This window comes from Littorina saxatilis, linkage group LG12 (genome assembly GCF_037325665.1).
Source record: "Littorina saxatilis isolate snail1 linkage group LG12, US_GU_Lsax_2.0, whole genome shotgun sequence".
NCBI classification, from domain to species: domain Eukaryota; kingdom Metazoa; phylum Mollusca; class Gastropoda; order Littorinimorpha; family Littorinidae; genus Littorina; species Littorina saxatilis.
This window is the reverse complement of record NC_090256.1, coordinates 39,005,279-39,027,609: the sequence shown is the minus strand read 5'-3', so window position 1 is coordinate 39,027,609 and position 22,331 is coordinate 39,005,279. Positions and strand designations below refer to the sequence as shown.

Here is a 22,331-nt window from a genome sequence, read left to right as displayed (position 1 = left end):
GGGGGGGGGGGGAATTGCATTTGATTTTGAACTTTCTTGTTCTTGTTTCTTCATTCATAGTTGTGCTAAATGTGAAGCATTCGATTGAAACTAATTAAAGAATGTAACCCGAAAAGCTACCAACCCTTCCAATTTTCGCGGAATTCTTCCAAGTTTTTATCTCGTTCCAGCTATTTCCGATTTCTGTAACCATATTCCGATTTTTTTTTAAATTGACTGACAGACATTTATCTATCGGTCTTTTCCGAATTTACCTAGGCAAAAGACCGATGACCGACGCCCAAGCCATACCCTGCTAGAGCTTTGATACTTCACGATCTCGTGACATGACCAAAATCTGGCTGATCCTGGTCAAATTCCAAGGTCACAGTGCGGATGATAAGTTGGAAACTATCATTGTTTTGGTGTTGTTGGAGCAATAAGAGTAGCAGTTAATATGCTTCTGATTCATATTTTTTAGGTATGAGGAAGGTCAGTAGCATGAGCAGTAGCTCTTCCTGTTCCTAAGAGTTGTTGGTGAAAGGAAACTTTGAACTTCAGATATTCATTTTCAGCTTTTTGTTTGTGTGAGCGAGTATGATGAGAAGTTCTTACATTTTCACACACACACACCCCTCTTTTTTTGTGTACAGGAACGTTACCTTGGAATCATCAAAAAACGCAAAAGGGTGCGTCGTTTGAATGATCGCAAGTTTGTGTTTGATTGGGACGCTGGCGATGATACTTCACTGGATTACAATGAGCTCTACAAGGAACGGCATGGGGTCCAGTTTTATGGCAGAGGAAACGTTGCCGGTATCGACATCAAGGTGAGTGAATTAAATACAACAGTCTTTGTTTGATATTGTACATACAATATGTGTCCAAATCCAAGCCACGGGTGTTGCTAGAAATTATTTCCTTTGGGAAATATTTCAGAATGGCCTGTAAAGTTTCGACAGTTTTCTGAAGTTTCAAGCAGCCTTAGTGTCACCTTTTTTCCAACTGTGAAAAAAAGTTTGTCAGATTCGCTGAAAGGACAGCAAATGTTTAAAAATTCTATAAAGCAAACAACCACGGACAGCTTTTGCACTAGATTGAGAAAATTGCGTCTGTTAAAACCATCTTTTAAGAATGGTTTCTTCCCTTGCTTAGTGTCATCAAACTTTTTGATCTATTTGAGGTATTTTTTGGTGAAACCTATTGAACGGAGTAACTTAGAGAAGAGTTTTATGCAGAGAAATTGTATCGAGTGTCCCTCGAGAGGCTAGAGGAATGCTTGGGTAAGAGGAAAAGAAAAGAGAAAATCAGCAGTTAAGATAGATCATGTACCCTGCTTGCATTACATTTTTGAGTCACTTGAGAAAAAGTGACTCTATGTAATCGGTCAGTGTTAGTCTGTCCGGCCGGCCGGCCGTCCGGCCGGCCATCCGGCCGGCCGTCCGTAGACACCACCTTAACGTTGGACCTTTCTCGGAAACTATCAAAGCGATCGGGCTCATATTTTGTTTAGTCGTGACCTCCAATGACCTCTACACTTTAACGATGGTTTCGTTGACCTTTGACCTTTTTCAAGGTCACAGGTCAGCGTCAAAGGAAAAATTAGACATTTTATATCTTTGACAAAGTTCATCGGATGTGATTGAAACTTTGTAGGATTATTCTTTACATCAAAGTATTTACATCTGTAGCCTTTTACGAACGTTATCAGAAAAACAAGGGAGATAACTAGCCTTTTCTGTTCGGCAACACACAACTTAACGTTGGGCTTTTCTCGGAAACTATAAAAGTGACCGGGCTCAAATTTTATGTGAACGTGACTCATTGTGTTGTGAATAGCAATTTCTTCCTGTCCATCTGATGCCTCATATAATATTCAGAACTGCGAAAGTGACTCGATCGAGCGTTTGCTCTTCTTGTTTCATTTACATTTTCTTCCATTTTCTTTGTTGTTTGGTGAAATTCTACTGTATGTTGTTTACAGGCTCAGAAAAAAGATCAATCCAAGTTCTATGGAGACTTGCTGGAAAAACGCAGGACAGACGCAGAAAAAGAACAGGAGAAGTAAGTCCTTTCAGTTTCTTCCATTGTAACAAACGAGAATCATAAGCAAGGGAGGCAGAGCCCTTATGACAAGATTCAGTGGAACCCCCATTTTAAGACCTCCACAAATTTGAGAAAACAATATCTTAAAACGGAGGGAGTCTTAAATTGGGGAGTCTTAAATGGGGGGGTGAGGTTGCACTGTATTGGAAACAAAGACGTAAGAGCTCTGTATGCTAGAATAATCCTTTTTGTGTGTTATTTTTGGTGTTGTTAATTTTTTTTGGGGGGGGATGGGGAGGAGATAATTATCTTTTCATCACTCGTATGGTGTGCGGTACAAAAGTCTCTACATTTTTTTCACCTCACTCAGGGGTGTCGTTTGGATCGGCCCTTCGGCGAATCGCCGATTTTTTTTTACTTTGGCCGAAACTTTCATGTACTTATCGGCCAAATGTCCGAAGAGTATTCGTCTGAATCGGCCAAGGTTTGTCCGTTTTTTTTATTGGTCAGGCTTTGATTGATAAAACTGCTGCCGATGTACTTAGTCAACTGACTGGCGTTTATTTTCTTCGTGAATACCAAGAACGAAACATCAGTGTTTTGAGCGGAAGCCATTGACAAAAACTATAGCTGCCAGAGTGGTTTCCCTTGGACAAGGGAAACCACACTCTCAGCGGACCGCTCTCAGCGTTTGCGTTCGCCGAACATCATCATGATCATGTCGCAACCAAAAAAGAAAAAAACTCAATTGATCAGTGGCCAAGGTGTGCTACCCTTCGCCAAGGTAGGTGCTTCTGAAAAAAATAACAGCAACACCGCGAACGTGGACAGTGTGAGTGTGAGTGATAGGGGTAGTGTTGTCGAGTCGATGGAAGCAGACGACACAAGCTTAGCAGACGACAGTCACATTCACCGCGTATCGACATCTGCTGAGAATGAAAAGTGACATCCAAATCGTGGTTTTCAAGCAAATTGGCTCACCCTACACCCATGGCTTAGCTATGAGGGTGGGTCCATGTTTTGCAAACTGTGCAAGAACGGTGGATGTAAAAATATTTTAGGTGTTCTGCCATATTCATTGTTGTTCTACTTCTAGTCAACTTTGATAAAATCACAATGTTATGTGACGGTGTCAGAGTGTGTTTATGTTTTATTGGTGTTTTACCAGTCATGTTTCCAACTGAAAGGCTTGTCAAGATTTGCACAAGATTGGAAGAGTTTTATTGTTTTACTTTCAAAACATTAAAGTTAAAGGTTTGAAAAAGTTTTAAAGAATTGGTGTCTTTGTGTTTTACTTAAATCAACAAAGCTGATTGTTTCAGTTGCAGTATGCAACATATGTTCTGTGTTCCTAAGAAAATGATTACCTCTTGTGCTTCAATGTTGCGGTGACTTTCGATGAGCCAAAATAATGGCCGACATTTTTTCAAAATGTCCTAAAGCATTCTGACAGTTTCGGCCAAATGTCCCAACATAAAAATGTCTAGCAACACCCCTGCCTCACTTTCTTTTTCTCTCTCTTTTCATTTGTCTTCCATGTCAATTTTTACAAGCATTCCCATTTCGTTTTTCTTGGTGTACATTGGTGTCGCGGTTTTGATTGTTGAATGTTTGAATGCGCCCCCCCCAAATAATTCCCTACTTACTGTCAATGGGCATATAGCCGAAAAAATTAAGCAGTTCTGACGTCTGACTTCTCTCTTTCCAGGAAACGGTTGAAAAACATGGCCAATAAGGAAGCCAAACAAAAGTGGGACGATCGTCACTGGGCTGATAAGTCTAAGGAGGAGATGCAAGAGCGTGATTGGCGTATCTTCCGTGAGGACTACAATATCTCTTGCAAGGGAGGCCGAATCCCGAACCCCATCCGTTTCTGGAAAGAGTCGGACATTGGCAAGGACATCATGGATACCATTGACAGAGTCGGCTACAAAGTGAGTGGCGAGTTTGCTGGCACGTGCTGGAACCTTGTTCAAACATATTCTGACGAAGATAGGATATGTATACTCTTTTTTACACACATTCTTGTATGCATGTGCACACACACAGTGACACACAAACACAAACACACACACACACACCACACACACACATCACACCACACACACACACACACACACACACACACACACACACACACATCACACCACACACACACAAATACACACACACAAATACACACACACACCACACACACACATCACACCACACACACACACACACACACACACACACACACACACACACAATGACTTACATGAAAAATAATGTACCTTTAAAACCAGAACTACTTCACTGTATTCCTTCTGTCCACAGGAACCCACACCTATTCAGATGCAGGCCATCCCCATTGGTCTACAGAACCGTGACATCATCGGTGTTGCGGAAACTGGCAGCGGTAAAACGGCCGCTTTTCTCATTCCTCTACTGGTGTGGATCCAGTCACTGCCCAAGATTGTCAGGTGAATACATGTTAATGCATGGATTTGGCAGAACTTGATTACATCTACTGCCTTTTATCTTTATTGTTTTGGTACATTGTTTATCGCCATGAATTCGCGGAAATCATCGAAAGTCGGAACAGCCTGAAGCCTCAAATTAATTAGGAGAAGTCTACTTCGCCTTCCTCACTCTTGGAGTGCGCTAACAGTTTTAGCGTATTGCCGTGAGCCAATCTACTGCTTGACATCAGTCATGTGATGCCAGTGACAATTACTATTTAAGTTATTGAGACATCCCAGTGCACTAAGGGATTTATAGAGCAATTCGAGAAAATTCATTATTGAACGAAGCGCATAGCGCTGAGTTCAATAATTATTTTTGAGATTTGCTCTATAAATCCCTTAGTGTTAGTGCACTGGGATTGTTTCAATAACGATATTGTCAGTACCGCCAGAGAAAAAAGAAGATTCAACACGCACATTTTGCAACGCGCATTTGGATAGGCGTAACTGTGTGGTCAGGTTTGTGTCAGATCTACTTTTGTGTGGGCTGTCTCAAGTGTGTCGTGCTTTCGTCACACGCGAACTCTTGTTTTAATTTCTGTTGGTAAATTCCAGTGTAGCGTTAAGCTAAACAGTGATGATCTTTCAGAGAGACCTCATTTGAACTCGGAGAAAGGACTGTGTTCTTAGTTATTTGCGATTCGAAACCTCCAGTCAAGCTTCGACGGATTGACTGTGCAGAGTGACTCCCCTTGAATTGGCTGACCCCCAAGGTCGACGGTTAGCACATTTTCAAAATAAATGTGGCATGTTTCTCGTGTGGTATCTTCACTCATCGGGGAGTCTGGTACTAAATATGAACGGTAAGAATGCTCTGAACCCTACACGTATTATATCCCCATCGTTTTATCGTTCACATTTGCCCAACATGTTAATTTGCTGAGCGGGGTTTATGTCGTCTGCTAGGCTATGGCAATCGAACCACTGTGCGACAGTCTCATTTCAAAAACAAAAATTGCTCGTCACGTTGCACTGAGTCTGCACGCATGAGGCAGGCTGGTAATAAGTCTTATATATGGTAAGACCGTTCTAAACACTACACGTTTTCGATTCCGATTGTTCTTGCCTTGAAATAATAATTCGGAAACCATTCATTTACTGAACAGATGCAGTCGTACTTCAGTGTAGTCTGCTACGTATAATTCCAAATGCTGATCTAGCCGGAATAACACTTGTGTTTTCTGTTAGCTGCTGGGAATTGTATATATACTAACTCATCATTTGGTAATGTGGATAATAAGCTACATGCCACTAACACGGCATAATTATGAGAAGAATCTTTGCAAGTCGAAACTGAAAAATTAGACACAGCGGGTTCTATTTTTAGATCAGTGGCAACTGTGGCACAGGCACATGCAATCTGTCAGAAAAAAACCCACTTCTGCTTTAATTGAGAAGCAGGAAATTTATGGTCATTGGTATTGTGGAGAATATATAAGCTACATGTCATTAATTAATTCTGAGGATGAGAGTACAGTCTCGCTTAGGCAAAGGGCGGAAGAATACGCTTTGTGGAAAAGTTAGCGCACTCTTGGAGTGCGCTAACAGTTTTAGCGCATCGCCATTAGCCAATCAACTGGTTCACATCAGTCATGTGACACCAGTACTTACTGACAATTATTATTATTTAACAAAAAGTATTATTACCTGAGACAAACACCTTTATCTTACTCCCCATAGCTCAGACTGCACTTGACCTGACACGCATTGTCCTGTTTCTCTGCCAGAATGGAGGATGCAGATCAAGGGCCTTACGCAATCATTCTTGCCCCCACTCGTGAGCTGGCACAGCAGATCGAAGAGGAGACGCACAAGTTCGGCGAGTGTCTGGGCATCAGGGTGGTCTCCGTCATCGGAGGTATCTCCCGTGAGGAGCAGGGCTTCAAACTGAGGCAGGGTTGCGAGGTGAGGATCTTCAAGGGAGAATATGGAGAAACCCCCCTTTTAAGACCTCCACAAATCTGAGAAAATCAGGTCTTCAAAAGTAAGGAGTCTTAAAAGACATAAGATTTTATTTCAACCACATGCAGTACAAGGGAATGTTGCTTGGCTTGAGTACATTCAAACACAACCAAATACAGAGTGCTGTAAAATTGGGGTAAATTTACAGAGGTTATACACTGAAAATCTGAGAAAAACGAGTCTTAAGAAGGAGGGAGTGTTTAATCAGGGGTCTTGAAAGGGGGGTTCCACTGTAATTCATTCTTTACCAAGTCCAGTTATTGCTGTGGTTCATTGTATGTCAGTCGTTCCTGCGAACTAGTGTTATTTCAACACAAGAAAGGGAGGGGGGGAAAAAAAAAAGGGTTAGGGTTAGGGTAGAACCGTAAGTGCACATCACTGATACAAATCAAACCCGTTCTTTCTGTACAAAAGTAACATACAAAAACCACAGAAAATCTGAAACAGGTAGACTGCCAGCATTCCAAAATCAAGATTCAAAAAACAAAACAGGGTAGTTGTTTGTTACACTTTCAAATAACTAACCTTTCTGTTACAGTGGAAAAAAACCTTTTAAGACCTCCAAAAATCGGAGAAAATCATGTCTTAAAATGGGGGTACATTTACACAGGTTATGAACAGAAAATCTGGAAAAGCACGGTCTTGAAAGAGGAGAGTCTTAAATTGGGGAGTCTTAACACTTTCGCGATGGGACACTGATAAATCAGTACCAGCGCTGACACGCCCATGGACGGGACGCGCATTTTTCAGTACCAGCCATAGAGGGTACACGACTCGTGATTGCTTCCCGGTTTTTGAAGCTTGCAAATAAATTGAGTTGTTTCCCTTGATACACTTGGCGTCCCCTTCTGCCATTTGCAAATTCGCCTGATTTGTGTGCGTTTTTGAGAAAAAAAAATGAATCAAAGGCGAGCCTTGTCTCGGGAGGAGATTCTCCGGATGTTGGACCTAGAGGATCCCGTAGAGCATGATTCGGACGTATCGTTTTCGCCTCACGAAAGCGATACAAGCAGTGAAAGCGAGGAAGAAACAGTCCCGCGTTGTTGCTAGTACGAGTCGGCAAACTAAACGTGGTAGGCGGTGATACTGCTAGACGAACATGTAGATCTATCTCGGAATCGTGCAAGAGCTATGGGGGCGTGGCAGCACTGATAACAATGGATGGCTGGAGCCTTCAAATCCTTTTGGAATTGTTCATAGGTGTACAGTTGGTACTTTGTTGTGAAAATGTGACTTATATTCAATATGGATTACCCAGACATCATTTGGTGAGTGTTACAGTTTTGTTTCATTTGAGTCAGGATGCTGTGAGTGAATGCGTGATTTGCTTGTTTTTTTTCTTTGTACTGTCTCCTTATTTCTGTGTACAATGTTAACAATATTTCAGCTAATTCATAGGTTTTACACCTTGTTTGGTTATAACATTATTTATAATACTTTCTGTTAAAAAATAACTTTTAAAAAAAGCAGTAGAAAATAAAACACACACAAAAAAACGTCAAAAAACACAAATTATCCCCGTTTCACCCCCCTTTCACCCCCCTTTGCTAAAACAAATTGCGTGACAAACTTATAAATAGCACGACTGAACTGGGCATCCATTTTTGAATTAGTACACAAAATTTGGTGGTGATTGGACTTAATTCAAGCTTGCTAGACAGATTTCTTTACAGTTACTGATTTTTGGGAAGTTTCTTGGTGGCAAGCTTGGGCAGGCAGGACGTAAACGCCGTGGCAGTGCTAGTCACAATAGTGTTAACTCTTACCAGTTCGGGGGTTTTAGGGCATATTTTACAGTGCTGTTGGTGCCTACTGGCCGAGTGGCTATCTGGGGTCATATTCTAAATGAAATATAGAAAGTTATATATCAAATGAAAGGAAAATGAATAAGCTTTTCATATTTGCAAAGAGAATTGTGCTATCTTTAAAGGTAAAAAAGGTTATGGGGGTGACAACATGATTTTTGTTGAAATTTGTACGCCCATTTTTTGGAACACGAGACAAACACAAAGAAGACATTTTTTTGTGTTCAGTTTATTTTAGATATGCTGCTAACTAGTCTGTTTTGACATTCATTTTACATAACATAACAAAGTTTTATTGAGTTTTGCTGATAAACAAAAAAGTTATTGTCACCTGAATACCCCCACCCAAATTTCTTCTTCTTCTTCTTCTTCGTTCGTGGGCTGAAACTCCCACGTACACTCGTGTTTTTTGCACGAATGGAATTTTACGTGTATGACCGGCCCAAATTTCAAAGTTGGACGTTTCATGACATACGCATGCCTAAGGCCCCCCCCCCCCCCCAAAAAAAAAGTGTTTACGGTATCCCGACCGACCCTATTTTTCGCGCGACCCTAGACTTTTTTTTGGCTTTTATTTTTTGTTTAGGCTTTGTTTTTTGGCAAAATAACTTGAAAATATGGTTTTTTGTAGGGGGAAAAAAAGGTTTTTGTTTTTTGGCAAAATAACTTAAAAATATGTTTTTTGGGAGAAGAAAAAAAAAGTCCCGACCTACCGACCCTATTTTTTTGGCCTATGTTACCGTTAACAGACTATTTTTAATTTTTTGGCTAATAATGCATTCCTATAACTAACTTATAACAAAAACCCAGCTTGTTTCTGTCATAAAGTGTGTCTAACATGTGAGTTTATCCACTGTCTGACCCATCCAATGTAAAATAACCAATTTTTTTTCTCGATAAGGTCAGTGGAAAACTACAGGGGGGGTAAGGGAGCGAACTGGTAAGAGTTAAAAGGGGGGTTCTGCAGTATTTTGATTCTTCCTGGTTTCTATACTTTCAGATTGTGATTGCCACACCTGGTCGTATGATTGACGTGTTGGAGAACCGTTACCTGGTGCTAAACCAGTGTACCTATGTGGTCATGGACGAGGCTGATCGCATGATCAACATGGGGTTCGAACCCGAGGTGCGCAAGATTCTGGACTACCTGCCTGTGACCAACCAGAAACCAGACACGGAGGATGCCGAGGATGATATCAAGATGATGGAGAACTTCCTTAGCAAGCACAAGTACCGCCAAGTAAGGGCTTCTTTCACGTCTTCTTCTTCTTCTGTGTTCCTGGACTGCAACTCCCATATGCACTTGTATTTAAAGTTAGCAAAAAGATTATTGCGACAAATTTTGCACCCAAATTAAAGCATTATTTCCCCAGTCATTTCAGTCAAACTTTCTATGCCAGTTAAGGCCATTCACTTGACTATCTGGATCATCTTTCTATGCCAGTTAAGGCCGTTCACTTGACTATCTGGATCACCTTTCTATGCCAGTTAACCCCTTGACTTCCGGAACTATTTGAGGATATTGGTAAAAAAAGAGTGTTTTGATTTGAGAGTGCATAAAAACTGTTAGGATAACAGTAGGGGAAAGAAACATATATGTATGTGTAGGTATATGATTGGAGATTCCAATAATACCACAAATTACTCAAAAGGGGCAGACAATGTTTTACGCAAGGGGCGGATAATCCAATTTATTCAGTTTATTAGTGAAAATATAGACAAAATGCTATTTTATGCTTGTAAATATTAAAAATATCCAGTCAAAACTAATGTAGACATTTTTATTGGCCTTTTGTCAGCATAGTTGAATGATTTTAGTTTTGAGATATGCCTTATTCATTTTTTTGTTTTTTGCAACAGGTTAGCCATAATATGAGATTTTTTACGATATTTCTAAAAATAGGGTGTGTTGAATTGAGATTGCATAAAAACTGTTAGGACAACAGTAGAGGAAAGAAACATCTATGTATATAGGATACTCACGTGGAAATGTTGGATCTTCCTGACGAGAATTATCAACTGTGTCGGTTCTTTTCCTACCTGTCCCACCCCTCCCACCCCTGCCTTGTCCCCTTCTGCCACGCCCCCTTCCACGCGACGTGGATGGTTGTACAAAATCATCATTATCACTCTCACTTTCGTCACTTTCAATTTCCCTTTCATTTTGAACAATGTCTCCCTCGCCTCCCACCACATTTTCATCTTCACTTTCATCTCCATTGCCGGGAATATCCATCAAAATACGAACAGCTTCCTCAACAGTATAGCGCCGATTCGCCATGTTAGAGAATCAAACCAAAGATGTCCAGAAAAACGCAATAAAATCCGTCAAAATCAATCGAATTCACTCAAAACAGCACCCACATGGAGGCAGACATCTTGGCTATCGAAAACGAGGCAACTGCGGACTCTCGGTTGTTTCCCCTGAGTAACAGGGCGTCCGACTGCTGTGAGGGTCCGACCGCGCTTAAATGCGCGGTCGGAAGCGAAAGGCTTAAGGCCGTTCACTTGACTATCTTGATGACTTTCTATGCCAGTTAAGGCCGTTCACTTGACTATCTTGATGACTTTCTATGCCAGTTAAGGCCGTTCCTTTGACTATCTTGATGACTTTCTATGCCAGTTAAGGCCGTTCACTTGACTATCTTGATGACTTTCTATGCCAGTTAAGGCCGTTCACTTGACTATCTTGATGACTTTCTATGCCAGTTAAGGCCGTTCACTTGACTATCTGGATCACCTTTCTATGCCAGTTAAGGCCGTTCACTTGACTATCTGGATCACCTTTTTATGCCAGTTAAGGCCGTTCACTTGACTATCTGGATCACCTTTCTATGCCAGTTAAGGTCGTTCACTTGACTATCTGGATCATCTTTCTATGCCAGTTAAGGCCATTCACTTGACTATCTGGATCATCTTTCTATGCCATTTAAGGCCATTCACTTGACTATCTGGATCATCTTTCTATGCCAGTTAAGGCCATTCACTTGACTATCTGGATCATCTTTCTATGCCAGTTAAGGCCATTCACTTGACTATCTGGATCATCTTTCTATGCCAGTTAAGGCCATTCACTTGACTATCTGGATCATCTTTCTATGCCAGTTAAGGCCATTCACTTGACTATCTGGATCACCTTTCTATGCCAGTTAAGGCCGTTCACTTGACTATCTGGATCATCTTTCTATGCCAGTTAAGGCCATTCACTTGACTATCTGGATCATCTTTCTATGCCAGTTAAGGCCATTCACTTGACTATCTGGATCATCTTTCTATGCCAGTTAAGGCCATTCACTTGACTATCTTGATGACTTTTCGGATTAAAGATGTCTTTAACAGGGATCACGTGACCACTGCTGAAATAAGGGTACCCTCAAAATCGACCGGACAAAATCGGAAGGAACCCATTAAAAATCGACGAAAAATCACAATAGGCAAAACATTGCAACTTTTACATACAAGAAGAAATTCAAGTCAATTATCTACCCAGAATATGTTGTTTTGTTTAGCTAGCTTGCGCATTTCGTGTGCTATGCTATTCCTACTGATGCAGGTGTCGATCACATGAGTGGTCAAAAACAGGCATTTTGCATCAATTTTGAGGGGTATCATGACAAAAAGCGCTGTATTTCAGCAATGGCTTGGTGGATTGCTTTAAAACTTTCAGAATACTTTGCCACAATACTAGAAGTACTACGAGTACAGATATTTATTCAGATGTTAAAACAGGGGGTCCACAGTACGGTACATTCTTTTTATGTGTGTAAAATCCATATAGCCAGTATATAACTCTGATGACACATACATGTTTGTCCACAGACGGTGATGTTCACAGCCACCATGCCTCCAGCAGTGGAGCGTCTGGCCAGAACCTTCCTTCGACGCCCAACAGTGGTCTACATCGGTAACATCGGCAAGCCAGTGGAGCGTGTCGAACAGATTGTCTACATGCTCACCGAGTCCGAGAAGAGGTCAGTCTGACGATATCAGCTGTGTTGTTCCCACTTTTCAGTCATTGACACACGGCTGTTCCCGGGCTTCATTTATGCCTCTTTAGCTGCAGGCAGGCTGAGCCATTTTTACCACCCACCCTTCCCCCACAGCAGATATAACACAGCAGCAGCAGGCTCGCTCAGTGCCAGCCACTGATAAGGCCCATCTCCCGGTATATCGCGGACGCATTTGGGTATAAGGCACACAAAAAAAATAGTCTGTTTATGGTATCCCGACCGACCCTATTTTTCCGCGCGACCCTAGACTTTATTTTGGCATTTGGGGGGGAAAAAATTAAAACAAGAAAGTCTGTTTTTTGGCAAAATAACTTAACAATATGTTTTTTTGGGGGAAAAAAAATCCTGACCTACCGACCCTTTTTTTGTGCCTATGTTACCGTAAACAGACTATTTTTTTTTGGGGGGGGGCCCTAAGAAGCAAGTGAGCTTAACAGTGTGCTGGCTGAAGTTGTTGGTAACCAAAAGATTCCCTCTGCCCTGGCTATATTTAACTCGCACCTCCTCCAACAAAAATGCAAGCCAGAAACAGCTGTGCAGAATTTTTTCATCTGACGCATTGTTCTAACCCCTGGTCGGTTGACTGGCTGACATTTTTGACATGTAGGAGCTCTTCTGACTGAACATTTTCTTTTTGTAGCCAGGACATTTGGACCTGTATATATTTTTAGTCCTGAGTCAACTGACCTGTTGTCCTATTACTAATAGTAATAGGGAACAAAACTGTATCAGTATATCTGTCCTTTCTCTCTGTCTGTCTATCTGTCTGTCTGTCTGTCTTTCTCCCTCTAGGTCACGGCAACTTCAAGTGGGCGTTGCCAGTTGAGTGACATAAATACATATACTGTGAACACACTTGATTAGATAGTATCTGAATTGTACCTCCCCCAAAAAATGGGCAAGTAGCCTACCTGAATTCATCAAAATATCGTCAGTGTCATCATCTGTTCTTTCTCCTGGTTGTTTCATGATGTTGTGTTGTCATGATGATAATAATTATGTAAGCCTGGACTCACTGGAAGACTATTTAACGACTTTAACAGCCCTTATTTCTTAAAAGAAAAAACCCATCATTTTGAATGTGTTGATTTCTTTTTTTCGGACATGACCCGTGAGAGGAGATTTGAAGTGAAGAGGAAGGGAGATAATATTATATCACTGTGTATGGAAAGTATGGTCAGTCTGTACATTTTGTTGTAACTTGTGATTGTCTTGTCATTGCTACTACCATCTTGGGGACATTCTAAGATAAGTCACAGCCTCATTTCTTTATTTTTTTCTGTCGTGTCTTTTGTTTGTCCACTTCAGTTAGTTCTTGTGAATGTGTTCTTTTGCCCTGAATAGACGAATTCTGAAAGTCACTCCGTCGGGTTTGTATGGGTTGTGGGAGTGACCTTTTCTTGCAAAACCTTGTACAAATATTGGAGGGGCCAATCACTAACGAGGGGTTTGTCGGAAACACGCATGAAAATCATCTATTAAACGTTTCTTTTGGTTTTTTCTGTCAACAGGAAGAAGCTTGTGGAGGTTTTGAACGCTGGGGTTGATCCACCCATCATCATCTTCGTCAACCAGAAGAAGGGAGCAGATGTCCTCGCCAAGTCACTGGAGAAAATGGGGGTCAGTTCTTTTGCCACTTTGAAAAAAACCACCACATGCACGCATGCAATCATACATGCCAGTACATGCACACGTACGCTCTCATGCACGCACACACTTCTCTCTCTCTCTCTCTCTCTCTCTCTCTCTCTCTCTCTCTCTCTCTCTCTCTCTCTCTCTCTCTCTCTCTCTCTCTCTCTCACACACACATTCTTACACCCACCAAACCATCTGTCTAAACCTTGTCGGTGTGTGTCCACAGTACAACGCCACCACGCTCCACGGAGGCAAGGGCCAGGAGCAGAGAGAGTACGCCCTGGCCAGTCTAAAGGGCGGAACCAAAGACATCATGGTGGCCACTGACGTTGCTGGCCGAGGTATCGACATCAAGGACGTTTCTCTCGTCATCAACTACGACATGGCGCGCACAATTGAAGGTACGTCGTTTGGAAATCTACAAGTCATTGGAATGTTTCAGTCTACGAGGCGAAATTGCAGAAATCTCCTCCTATCCCCCCACTCCCCTCCCCCACCCCACCCAACCCGCACCCAGCATTTAATATCATATTCTTACTCCGAATCACATTAGCATTGAGTCACCTGAGATGCTTATCACTGAAAAACGCTTACCCGGCTAAAGAATTTAAAGGGAAGCAACCCCATCACCAAAACGAAAGTGAAAGTAGCTTTGGTAATGGGCCAGTACACCGGGAGTTACCTCCCATACGGGTGTATGCCACGTCACTTCCTCTAGGAACACGTGCCTATTATCATACGTCTTTTTCACCTCGGAGAGGACGGTTCACTTTTTGACGCTCTGTGGCTGACCTTGTGTGTTTGAGTGACACCCGCCGGCCACGTTACCCAGCTTGTCTGCTCGCCTTGCCTACAGTTTGGTGAGCTCGTTCCCGTTTGTTGTTGGTTGTTTGCGCTGTTTCGTTACTGTACGTTGTCCGTTTTTTACGGACTTGTGTGTCAGTGACTTGCGTGTTTCGCCATTTTGTTGTGTGAGTTAGTTAGCTAACTCGTGTGACTTTGCTAGTAGCTCTGCGTGCCCTCTTTCTGTTTGGGCAAGTGTAGCTTTAGTATTTTGTTGACGCGTAAGCGTGTGTGTTTACTGTGTTTTCAGTCGTTTTGACTTACGTTTCAGTAAATCTTTTTACTTTGCCACGTGTTGTTGACGTTTGTGTCAGTGTCTTGCGTGTCGCCATTTTGTTGTGTGAGTTAGTTTTCTAGCTCGTGTGACTTTGTTTGTAGCTCTCCGTGCCTCTGCTTGTGGGGCAAGTTTAGCTATAGTATTTTGTTAACGCATTAGTGCGTGTGTTTACTGAATTTTCCAGTCGTTTAGACTTATGTTTCAGTAAATTTTTTCGCGTTGCCACGTGTTGTTGTCAACATGTCTGATTCAGACAAGCGCCGTGGCAAGTCGGACCCCAAGGGGAAAATTAAGGCTAAGTCTTCCTCTTCCAAAGCAACGTTACTTGTTACAGACCAAGAGCGTAACACTTTGTTGGCTGTACCAATTTCGGCGCCTAGCGCTGTTACTACTTCTGCTTCTTTTGCGGCGCCTAGCGCTACTGTTACTTCTGCACCTGTCTCTACATCGGAGACTTCGTCTTCTTTGTTAGCACCTGGACAAGGTGCGTTGGTTTCCTCTCTGTTAAAGTCACTGGTTCCAGAAATCCGCAGCTTGGTGCAGGCAGAATTTCAGCGTTCCGTCGCCAGCAGTTCGGCGTTTCCGGCATCTGGCAGTGACGTCCGGGCATTGGCTTCCGTGTCTTTGTCCTCCACTTCCGGCTTGGAGCAGCGTCCTCCCTCTTCAGCGTCGGTTGGTAAGCAGAGCTGGTCCGATAGCCCTCGTGAGGCGCCTGGACGTTCTCCTTCGGGGGACAGCTCTTTCGCATCGGGTCACGACCGATACCTTGCTGATCTTTCATTTCCGGCGATAACCTACGAGGCCCCGGACTTGTTCGAACAGCGGCGGCAGTCGGTTTCGACTGCCGCATTTCCGGCACTTGCCGGAAGTGATGATCCGTCCGCTCCGGCACGCTACGGCGGTCGCGGCAGGATGGAGTATTCACTGACTTCCGGTCCTTCCGGATCGCGAAGTCAACCAGTGCAGTCTTCACTTCCGCATTTTGCGGTTCCGTTGACTACACTTCCGGTTTCGGCCGGAAACGCTTCTTCCTCTTCTGGTGGTTCCTTCCGGATACCAGATAGTGGATTACAGCGTGCGCCTTCCGGCTTTCAAGCGCCTAGGCTTGAGCAGGCATCACTCCACTCAGTCGGGGGAGTGACGTCAGCTCATCCAGCTCCGGTTTTTGCGGATGGTCGTCCTGCTTACCCTTTACCTTCACAGGGTTTTGGGCGGCAGGATGACGTTAGTGCTCAGGCTTTTCCGGTTTCCGGTTTGCCAGGGCATGCTTCTGCTTCCGGAACTGGTGACTTCGGTCATGGTTCCACGTGTGACTATTCTGATGCTCCATCAGTGGTCAGCGAGGAGTCGCGGGGCGTGTTTCCGTCGAAGCTCAAGTCTGTTCTTGACGTCGCGGCGGAAGTAACGTCTCGTTATTTTCCTGAAGGGGTGGTGGCTGCGGACTCTTCCGCATCATTCGTTCCTTCTGCCATGGCGGACTTCCGGCCGGCACAGGAGGATGTTTCTTCCTTCCGGTTCGCCGAGTCTCCGTCAGTGGCTTACCAACTTTCGCATTCACTGGTTCGTCCAGCACATGCGGGGAGTGGTATTCGGCCAGTGCCTGTTCCGTTACTGCTTCCTTTTGGTCCAGTTCCGGAATCAGCTCAGCAGTGGGTGGCTTCAGCTGCCCAAGCCTCTTCCTTCGTGCCTACGGCCAATAGGAAGCTTGGCATGCCCAATCAGAGCCAGAATTGGCTGGCGTCTTTTGCACTCCCTAGGGCTACCCTTCCGGTTTCCCGGGAATTGCTGCCTCTTCTGACTAAACCGATCAAGCGTGATTCGGTTTTGCCGGTTTCCGAGGCTTCCCTCCTCTCTGCTGAGGAGGTTGGACGTCGGCAGATCGAACTGTCCTCCATTGCGGAGACTCTCGTTCGGGCTCTGTCTCGGGCATTGACCGATTCGCTAGTTCCTTTCACTCTCAGTGAAGAACAGAATGCGGACGATGTCTCTGCGCTTTTGACCGCATTGGCCAAGGTCAATGAGGAACAATTGCGTCTTTCCTCCCTGCAGTACACCCAAGCGGTACTCTGCAGGAGGGATCTCTTCCTCTCGCAGTCCCAATTCACGGAGCTGGCTACTAGGGAGACCTTGAGAGTCTCCCCGGTCTCAGAGGAGTCTCTCTTCTGTCCGCTGGCACTGGATGCCAGACAGAAGGAGATTCAGTCAAACAAGGACAGTCAGTTCCTTGACTACACTCTGAAGGGGGTGAAACAGTCTCAGCCTTCTAAACAGAAGCAGGCTCAGACATCGTCTAACCCCAAGCCAGCTCAGAAGCGGCAGGCTTCGCCGGCCGCTCGTGGTGGGAAGAAGAGGACGGCATCGGGGAGGGGGCGTGGCGGCTCTGGAAGTAAGCCACACCCCCAATGAAGCGCTCCCGATCTCACCTCCCTCCCGCCCTCCACCTTGGTGATGGCGGGAGGCCCCTCCCGGGCACTTTCTCGTTGGATGTCGGTAGTAGACAGCCAATGGATTGTGGGAGTGGTGAGTTCGGGCTTCCGTCTACTCTGGCGGGAGGAAAAGGCGCCTCTTACCCGAGTGCCTCCGCGGTTCAAGCCCCCCTTCTCGCAGGAAGCACGTTCCGTCTTGCAGTCGGAAATTGCCTCCCTGGAGCAGAAGGGCGCGGTGGAGAGAGTTCGGGTCCACAGCTCCCTGGGATTTTACGGGCGTCTGGTCGCTGTTCCCAAAGCATCAGGAGGATGGCGTCCCGTGTTGGATTTATCTCTCCTCAATACTTTCTTGAGGGAGATAAAATTCAAGATGGAGACGCCAGCCTCTGTCCGAGACTCTCTCCGCCCAGGAGACTGGGTGACCTCGATCGATCTCACGGACGCATACTTTCACATTCTTATGCATCCGACCGACCGGAAATGGCTTCGTTTCCGGTGGGGAGATCAGATCTACCAGTTTCGCGCACTCCCTTTCGGGCTGTCTCTCGCACCGTGGATTTTCACCATGGTGGTGAGACAGGTCTGTGCACTGGTGAGGTCCCAGGGTATCCGTCTGCGGGCTTATCTGGACGACTGGCTCATCATGAACCAGTCCCAGAGCGGCTGTTCGCAGGATACCCTGACGGTTCTTCGAGAATCCAACTGGTTGGGGTTCTCGATCAACCGGGTAAAGTCGGAGCTGACCCCGTCACAGACATTCACTTATCTGGGGATGTCTTTCGACACGGTCGCTTGGACTGTCCAGCCTTCTCAGAGAAGGGTGGACAAGCTCCAAGCTCAGATTCGCTCCACTTTACCTCTCCTGATGGCTTCCATCCGCTCGCTCGCCTCCATCTTGGGGCAGATGGAGTCTATGGCTCTTCTGGTTTCACTGGGCCGGGTCCACAAATGTCCGCTTCAGTTCGCGCTGAAGCCGTTTGTGGACTCTCCTCTGGTGGACTGGGACGCCCTCATCCCTTTGCAGGGATGGTTCCGGTCTGCGACCCTTCCGTGGTTGCACACGGAGTGGGTCTGCAGAGGTGTTCCGATCGTCGTGCCCCTCCCCGACCTGGACCTCTTTACAGATGCGTCCAGGGAGGGTTGGGGGGCACATACAGATCTTCAGACTCCTCCCTTTCCGTTACTCAGCCGAGTAATCCGGAAAGCGGAGATGGAGGAGCCGGCCCTTCTTCTTCTGGTCGCTCCTCTGTGGCCGTCGCAGGTCTGGTTTCCAGATCTTCTTCGGCTTGCCCAAGGGCCCCCCATTCCTCTCGCACTCGTGCGAGGGGAACTAGTGCAGCCCCGAACAGGCATTCCACACGAGGAGCCCAGTCTTCTGAAGCTTCACGTGTGGAAGTTGTTCGGGACTCGCTGAAGCGCTCTGGGGCGTCGTCTTTGACTCTGGACTTGGTGGCTCGCTCGCATAGAGCGTCCACCTCTTCAGTTTATGCTTCCCACTGGAAGGCATGGACTGCCTGGTGTTCAGCTAGAGGGGTGAGTTCGGTGGCTCCGCGCTCTATTCAGGTCGCTAACCACCTCTCTTTCATGTCTTCACAGGGCGCCTCAGTCTCCTCGTTGAGGGTCCGGCGCTCCGCTATCTCGGCGACTCTTCAGCAGATTGGTCGTTCTGTTCGAGTCGGGGGCGTTATAGCTGCAGTCATTAAAGGGGCTGCTCTTAAGGAAGCTAAAGCTCGTTTGCCCGCTCCCAAGTGGGACTTGTTTTTAATCCTGGAATTCCTTCGTTCTGCGGATTTTGAGCCTTTAAGCGAGGCCAGTCTGTTCAATGTCACTCGCAAAGCGCTGTTTCTCCTTTTGTTGGCTACGGCCCGACGGGGTAGCGAGGTCCACGCCCTGTCGGGTCAGCCTGGAGATATCTCCTTTGAGCCGGACGGTTCCGCATCTTTGCGTTTCCGGCCTGATTTCCTGGCCAAGAATCAGTCTCCGGGGCAGGCCTCTCCGCTGGTTAGAGTTAAGGCTCTGACCAGCGCGTTGGCCCCGGGTGACCCCGATTCGGTCAATTGCCCTGTGAGGGCACTTCGTCTGTACTTAGCCCGGACTCAGCCGATTCGGTCTAGTTCTCAGAAGTTGTTGTTTATCTCTCTCCTTACTAGGCGCGAGAAAGATTTGTCGAAGGTAACGTTGGCCCGGTGGGTGTCCTCGCTCATCAAGCAGGCTTATGAGTGGAGGCGCACAAAGAGGGGGGGGGTTATGCCCTCCTTGCCACTTGACTCGGCCCGAGCCCATGAGACGAGGGCGTGGGCATCCTCTCTGGCAGTTCTGCGCTCCAGACGTCTAGAGGAGGTGCTGACAACTGCGTATTGGCGTTCCGAAGATGTTTTCATAAACTTTTATCTTCGGGACGTCACAGCTCTTCGACAGGATGGCTCCAGAGGCCTTCCAGCGCTCATAGCAGCAGGCCAGTTCCTGTCCAGAACTTGATGGTGAGTTTTGATTCATTTCTAGCCCACCGCCTTGTTGATGTTATCTGCTAATGTGATTCGGAGTAAGAATATGATATTAAATGGAAAATTTCCTAAATAAATTATCATTTAATTAATATACTTACCCGAATCACATACTGTATTCCCTCCCACCTGCCCCGCTTATGGTTTTAAGATTTTTTAAAGCCGTATGATAATAGGCACGTGTTCCTAGAGGAAGTGACGTGGCATACACCCGTATGGGAGGTAACTCCCGGTGTACTGGCCCATTACCAAAGCTACTTTCACTTTCGTTTTGGTGATGGGGTTGCTTCCCTTTAAATTCTTTAGCCGGGTAAGCGTTTTTCAGTGATAAGCATCTCAGGTGACTCAATGCTAATGTGATTCGGGTAAGTATATTAATTAAATGATAATTTATTTAGGAAATTTTCCATTTAAAAACTTCAACAAATCTGAGAAAATCAAGTCTTAAAAGAATCTTTAGAATCTTTACATGGTGGTAAATTTACAGTGGCCATACACAGAAATCAAACTATTCAGGCTTCGAGGCACTACAAAAGACACCCCCCCCCCCCCCCCCAACCGTTTAAGACCTCAAAACATTTTTAAAAATCCAGGTGTTATAAGGGAGGGAATATCGAGATGGGGGTAAATTTACAGTGATCATCTTTATCTTATGTCTTTCTTGCAGACTACACCCTGTTTAATTTTATGGACAATAAACTATCTTATGTCTCTGTGTTGCAGACTACACCCATCGTGTGGGGCGAACGGGTCGTGAGGGCAAAGCGGGGACGTCCATCACGTTCCTGACCAAGGAGGACAGCATGGTGTTCTACGACCTCAAGCAGCTGATGGTGTCCAGTCCGGTGTCCACCTGTCCCCCCGAGCTGGCCAACCATCCTGACGCGCAGCAGAAGCCCGGCGCACAACCGCAGAAAAAGCGCAAGGACGAGAAAGTGTTCATCAACTAATTGAGTTTTCACTCCGGATCAGTGGTGTTGGTGCTCAGAAAAAGCGCAGGGCAGTTGGATTTGATTGGTCTGAATAGGAATGGTCAGGCGAAGGACACAATAAGCTTTGAGATGTTATCAATAGAATTATAATTACATATTCTTACGCCGAATCACATGATTTGCATTGACCCACTTCGATGCTTAGGTTATGATAAAAGCTACCCCGTCTAGGTATAAGGGGAGCAACCCCAACTAAAAAAGTGACTGCACCAGCATGACTGGCACCCTGGGTTACGTCCCATGCAGCACACTACGTCATCAATGGTGCTGGTCACGTGATACCCCTTCAATCGACTACTATCACTCAAGGGTGACGGTTGTGTTTGCTTTTGCTCTGGCTTGTTTTGTGTCTACGGCACCCACTGGCCTCGGCCCCCGTCTACTTCTTGCTGGCTTGCAGCTGGTGAGATCGTTCATATTTTCTTGTATGTTTTATTGCTTCTGCTGTGAATTTCACATGTCCGTTGGACTCTGAAGTTTTCAGCAGTTGTTTGGCTTCCTCACGGTCGCCATTTGCATTAGCACGTTGTCTGGCTTCTGTTGTTTTAGTCCGTGTTCGGTCTATTAACGCTGTTGTAGCTTGCTTTGTAGCTGCCGTCGGTAGCTTTTACGCATGTGCTTTTCTATTGCTTGCTTACTTCTGAAATGTTTGTGTCTGTACGGACTTGATTATTTTCAGACTTGTGGCTTCCTCCTTGGTCGCCATGTTTAGTTAGCATGTTGTTGTTATGTTGATTTTTTCGTCCGTACTCGGACGCTTAACTCTTCGTATAGCTAGTTGTTTAGCTGCCTTTGGTAGCTCCTAACTGGTTTTAGCTGCCCTCTTTGCTGGCTTCTGAAAGGTTGGCGTCCGTTCGGACTTTGCTAGTTTCAGTTGTTTGTTTATTTTTCTCTCGGTGCTTACATGGCCGTTAATGAGAATTAGAGGGAGCTAAGGCCGAGGGTTAGGGCTTGGGCCCTGCTAAGCTCTATCCCTCAGCAGCCTCTTCTTTTGAAGAACTCCGTTGTTGTTCATGTTGGCACAATTTTAGGCAATTTTTACGTTGTTCTGTGCCGTTTTTCTGTTACGGACGATTGGCCGTCTGGCTCTCAGCCGTCCGTCTTGGCCTCTAAGGCTGTCGTTTTACGTCTGTTTCGGCTCCAGAGTCTAGGGCTCTGGGGTCTGCCCTTATCTTTTGCTTATTTCCAGAAATGGATTCCCTCGTTCGCGAGGTTTGCCGCGGCGGACTTCGTCGTCAGCTCTGCCCCCCGCCTGGGGGTTAGGCGACGTTCTCTCCTTCAGACGCTGGGTCTTCTCCGGACCAGGCTGCTGTCCACCGTGATGTTTCTGGACGGTCCCGTGGGGATC

At 45.4% G+C, this 22,331-nt stretch overlaps 1 protein-coding gene across 1 annotated transcript in view; it reads left to right on the top strand.

Annotated features, from left to right (window-relative positions):
• The window catches only part of LOC138981895 (probable ATP-dependent RNA helicase DDX23), a 38,663-nt gene extending 17,573 nt beyond the window's left edge, over positions 1–21,090 (top strand). The window contains exons 6-15 of the mRNA XM_070355038.1: positions 633–809; positions 1,964–2,043; positions 3,734–3,959; positions 4,342–4,487; positions 6,257–6,434; positions 9,297–9,536; positions 12,116–12,267; positions 13,818–13,926; positions 14,168–14,342; positions 20,715–21,090. Of these exons, the coding sequence (XP_070211139.1) occupies positions 633–809; positions 1,964–2,043; positions 3,734–3,959; positions 4,342–4,487; positions 6,257–6,434; positions 9,297–9,536; positions 12,116–12,267; positions 13,818–13,926; positions 14,168–14,342; positions 20,715–20,941 (1,710 nt within the window). The 3' untranslated portion in view covers positions 20,942–21,090. The remainder of the gene's footprint in view (positions 1–632; positions 810–1,963; positions 2,044–3,733; positions 3,960–4,341; positions 4,488–6,256; positions 6,435–9,296; positions 9,537–12,115; positions 12,268–13,817; positions 13,927–14,167; positions 14,343–20,714) is intronic.
• Positions 21,091–22,331: the final 1,241 nt, after the last annotated feature.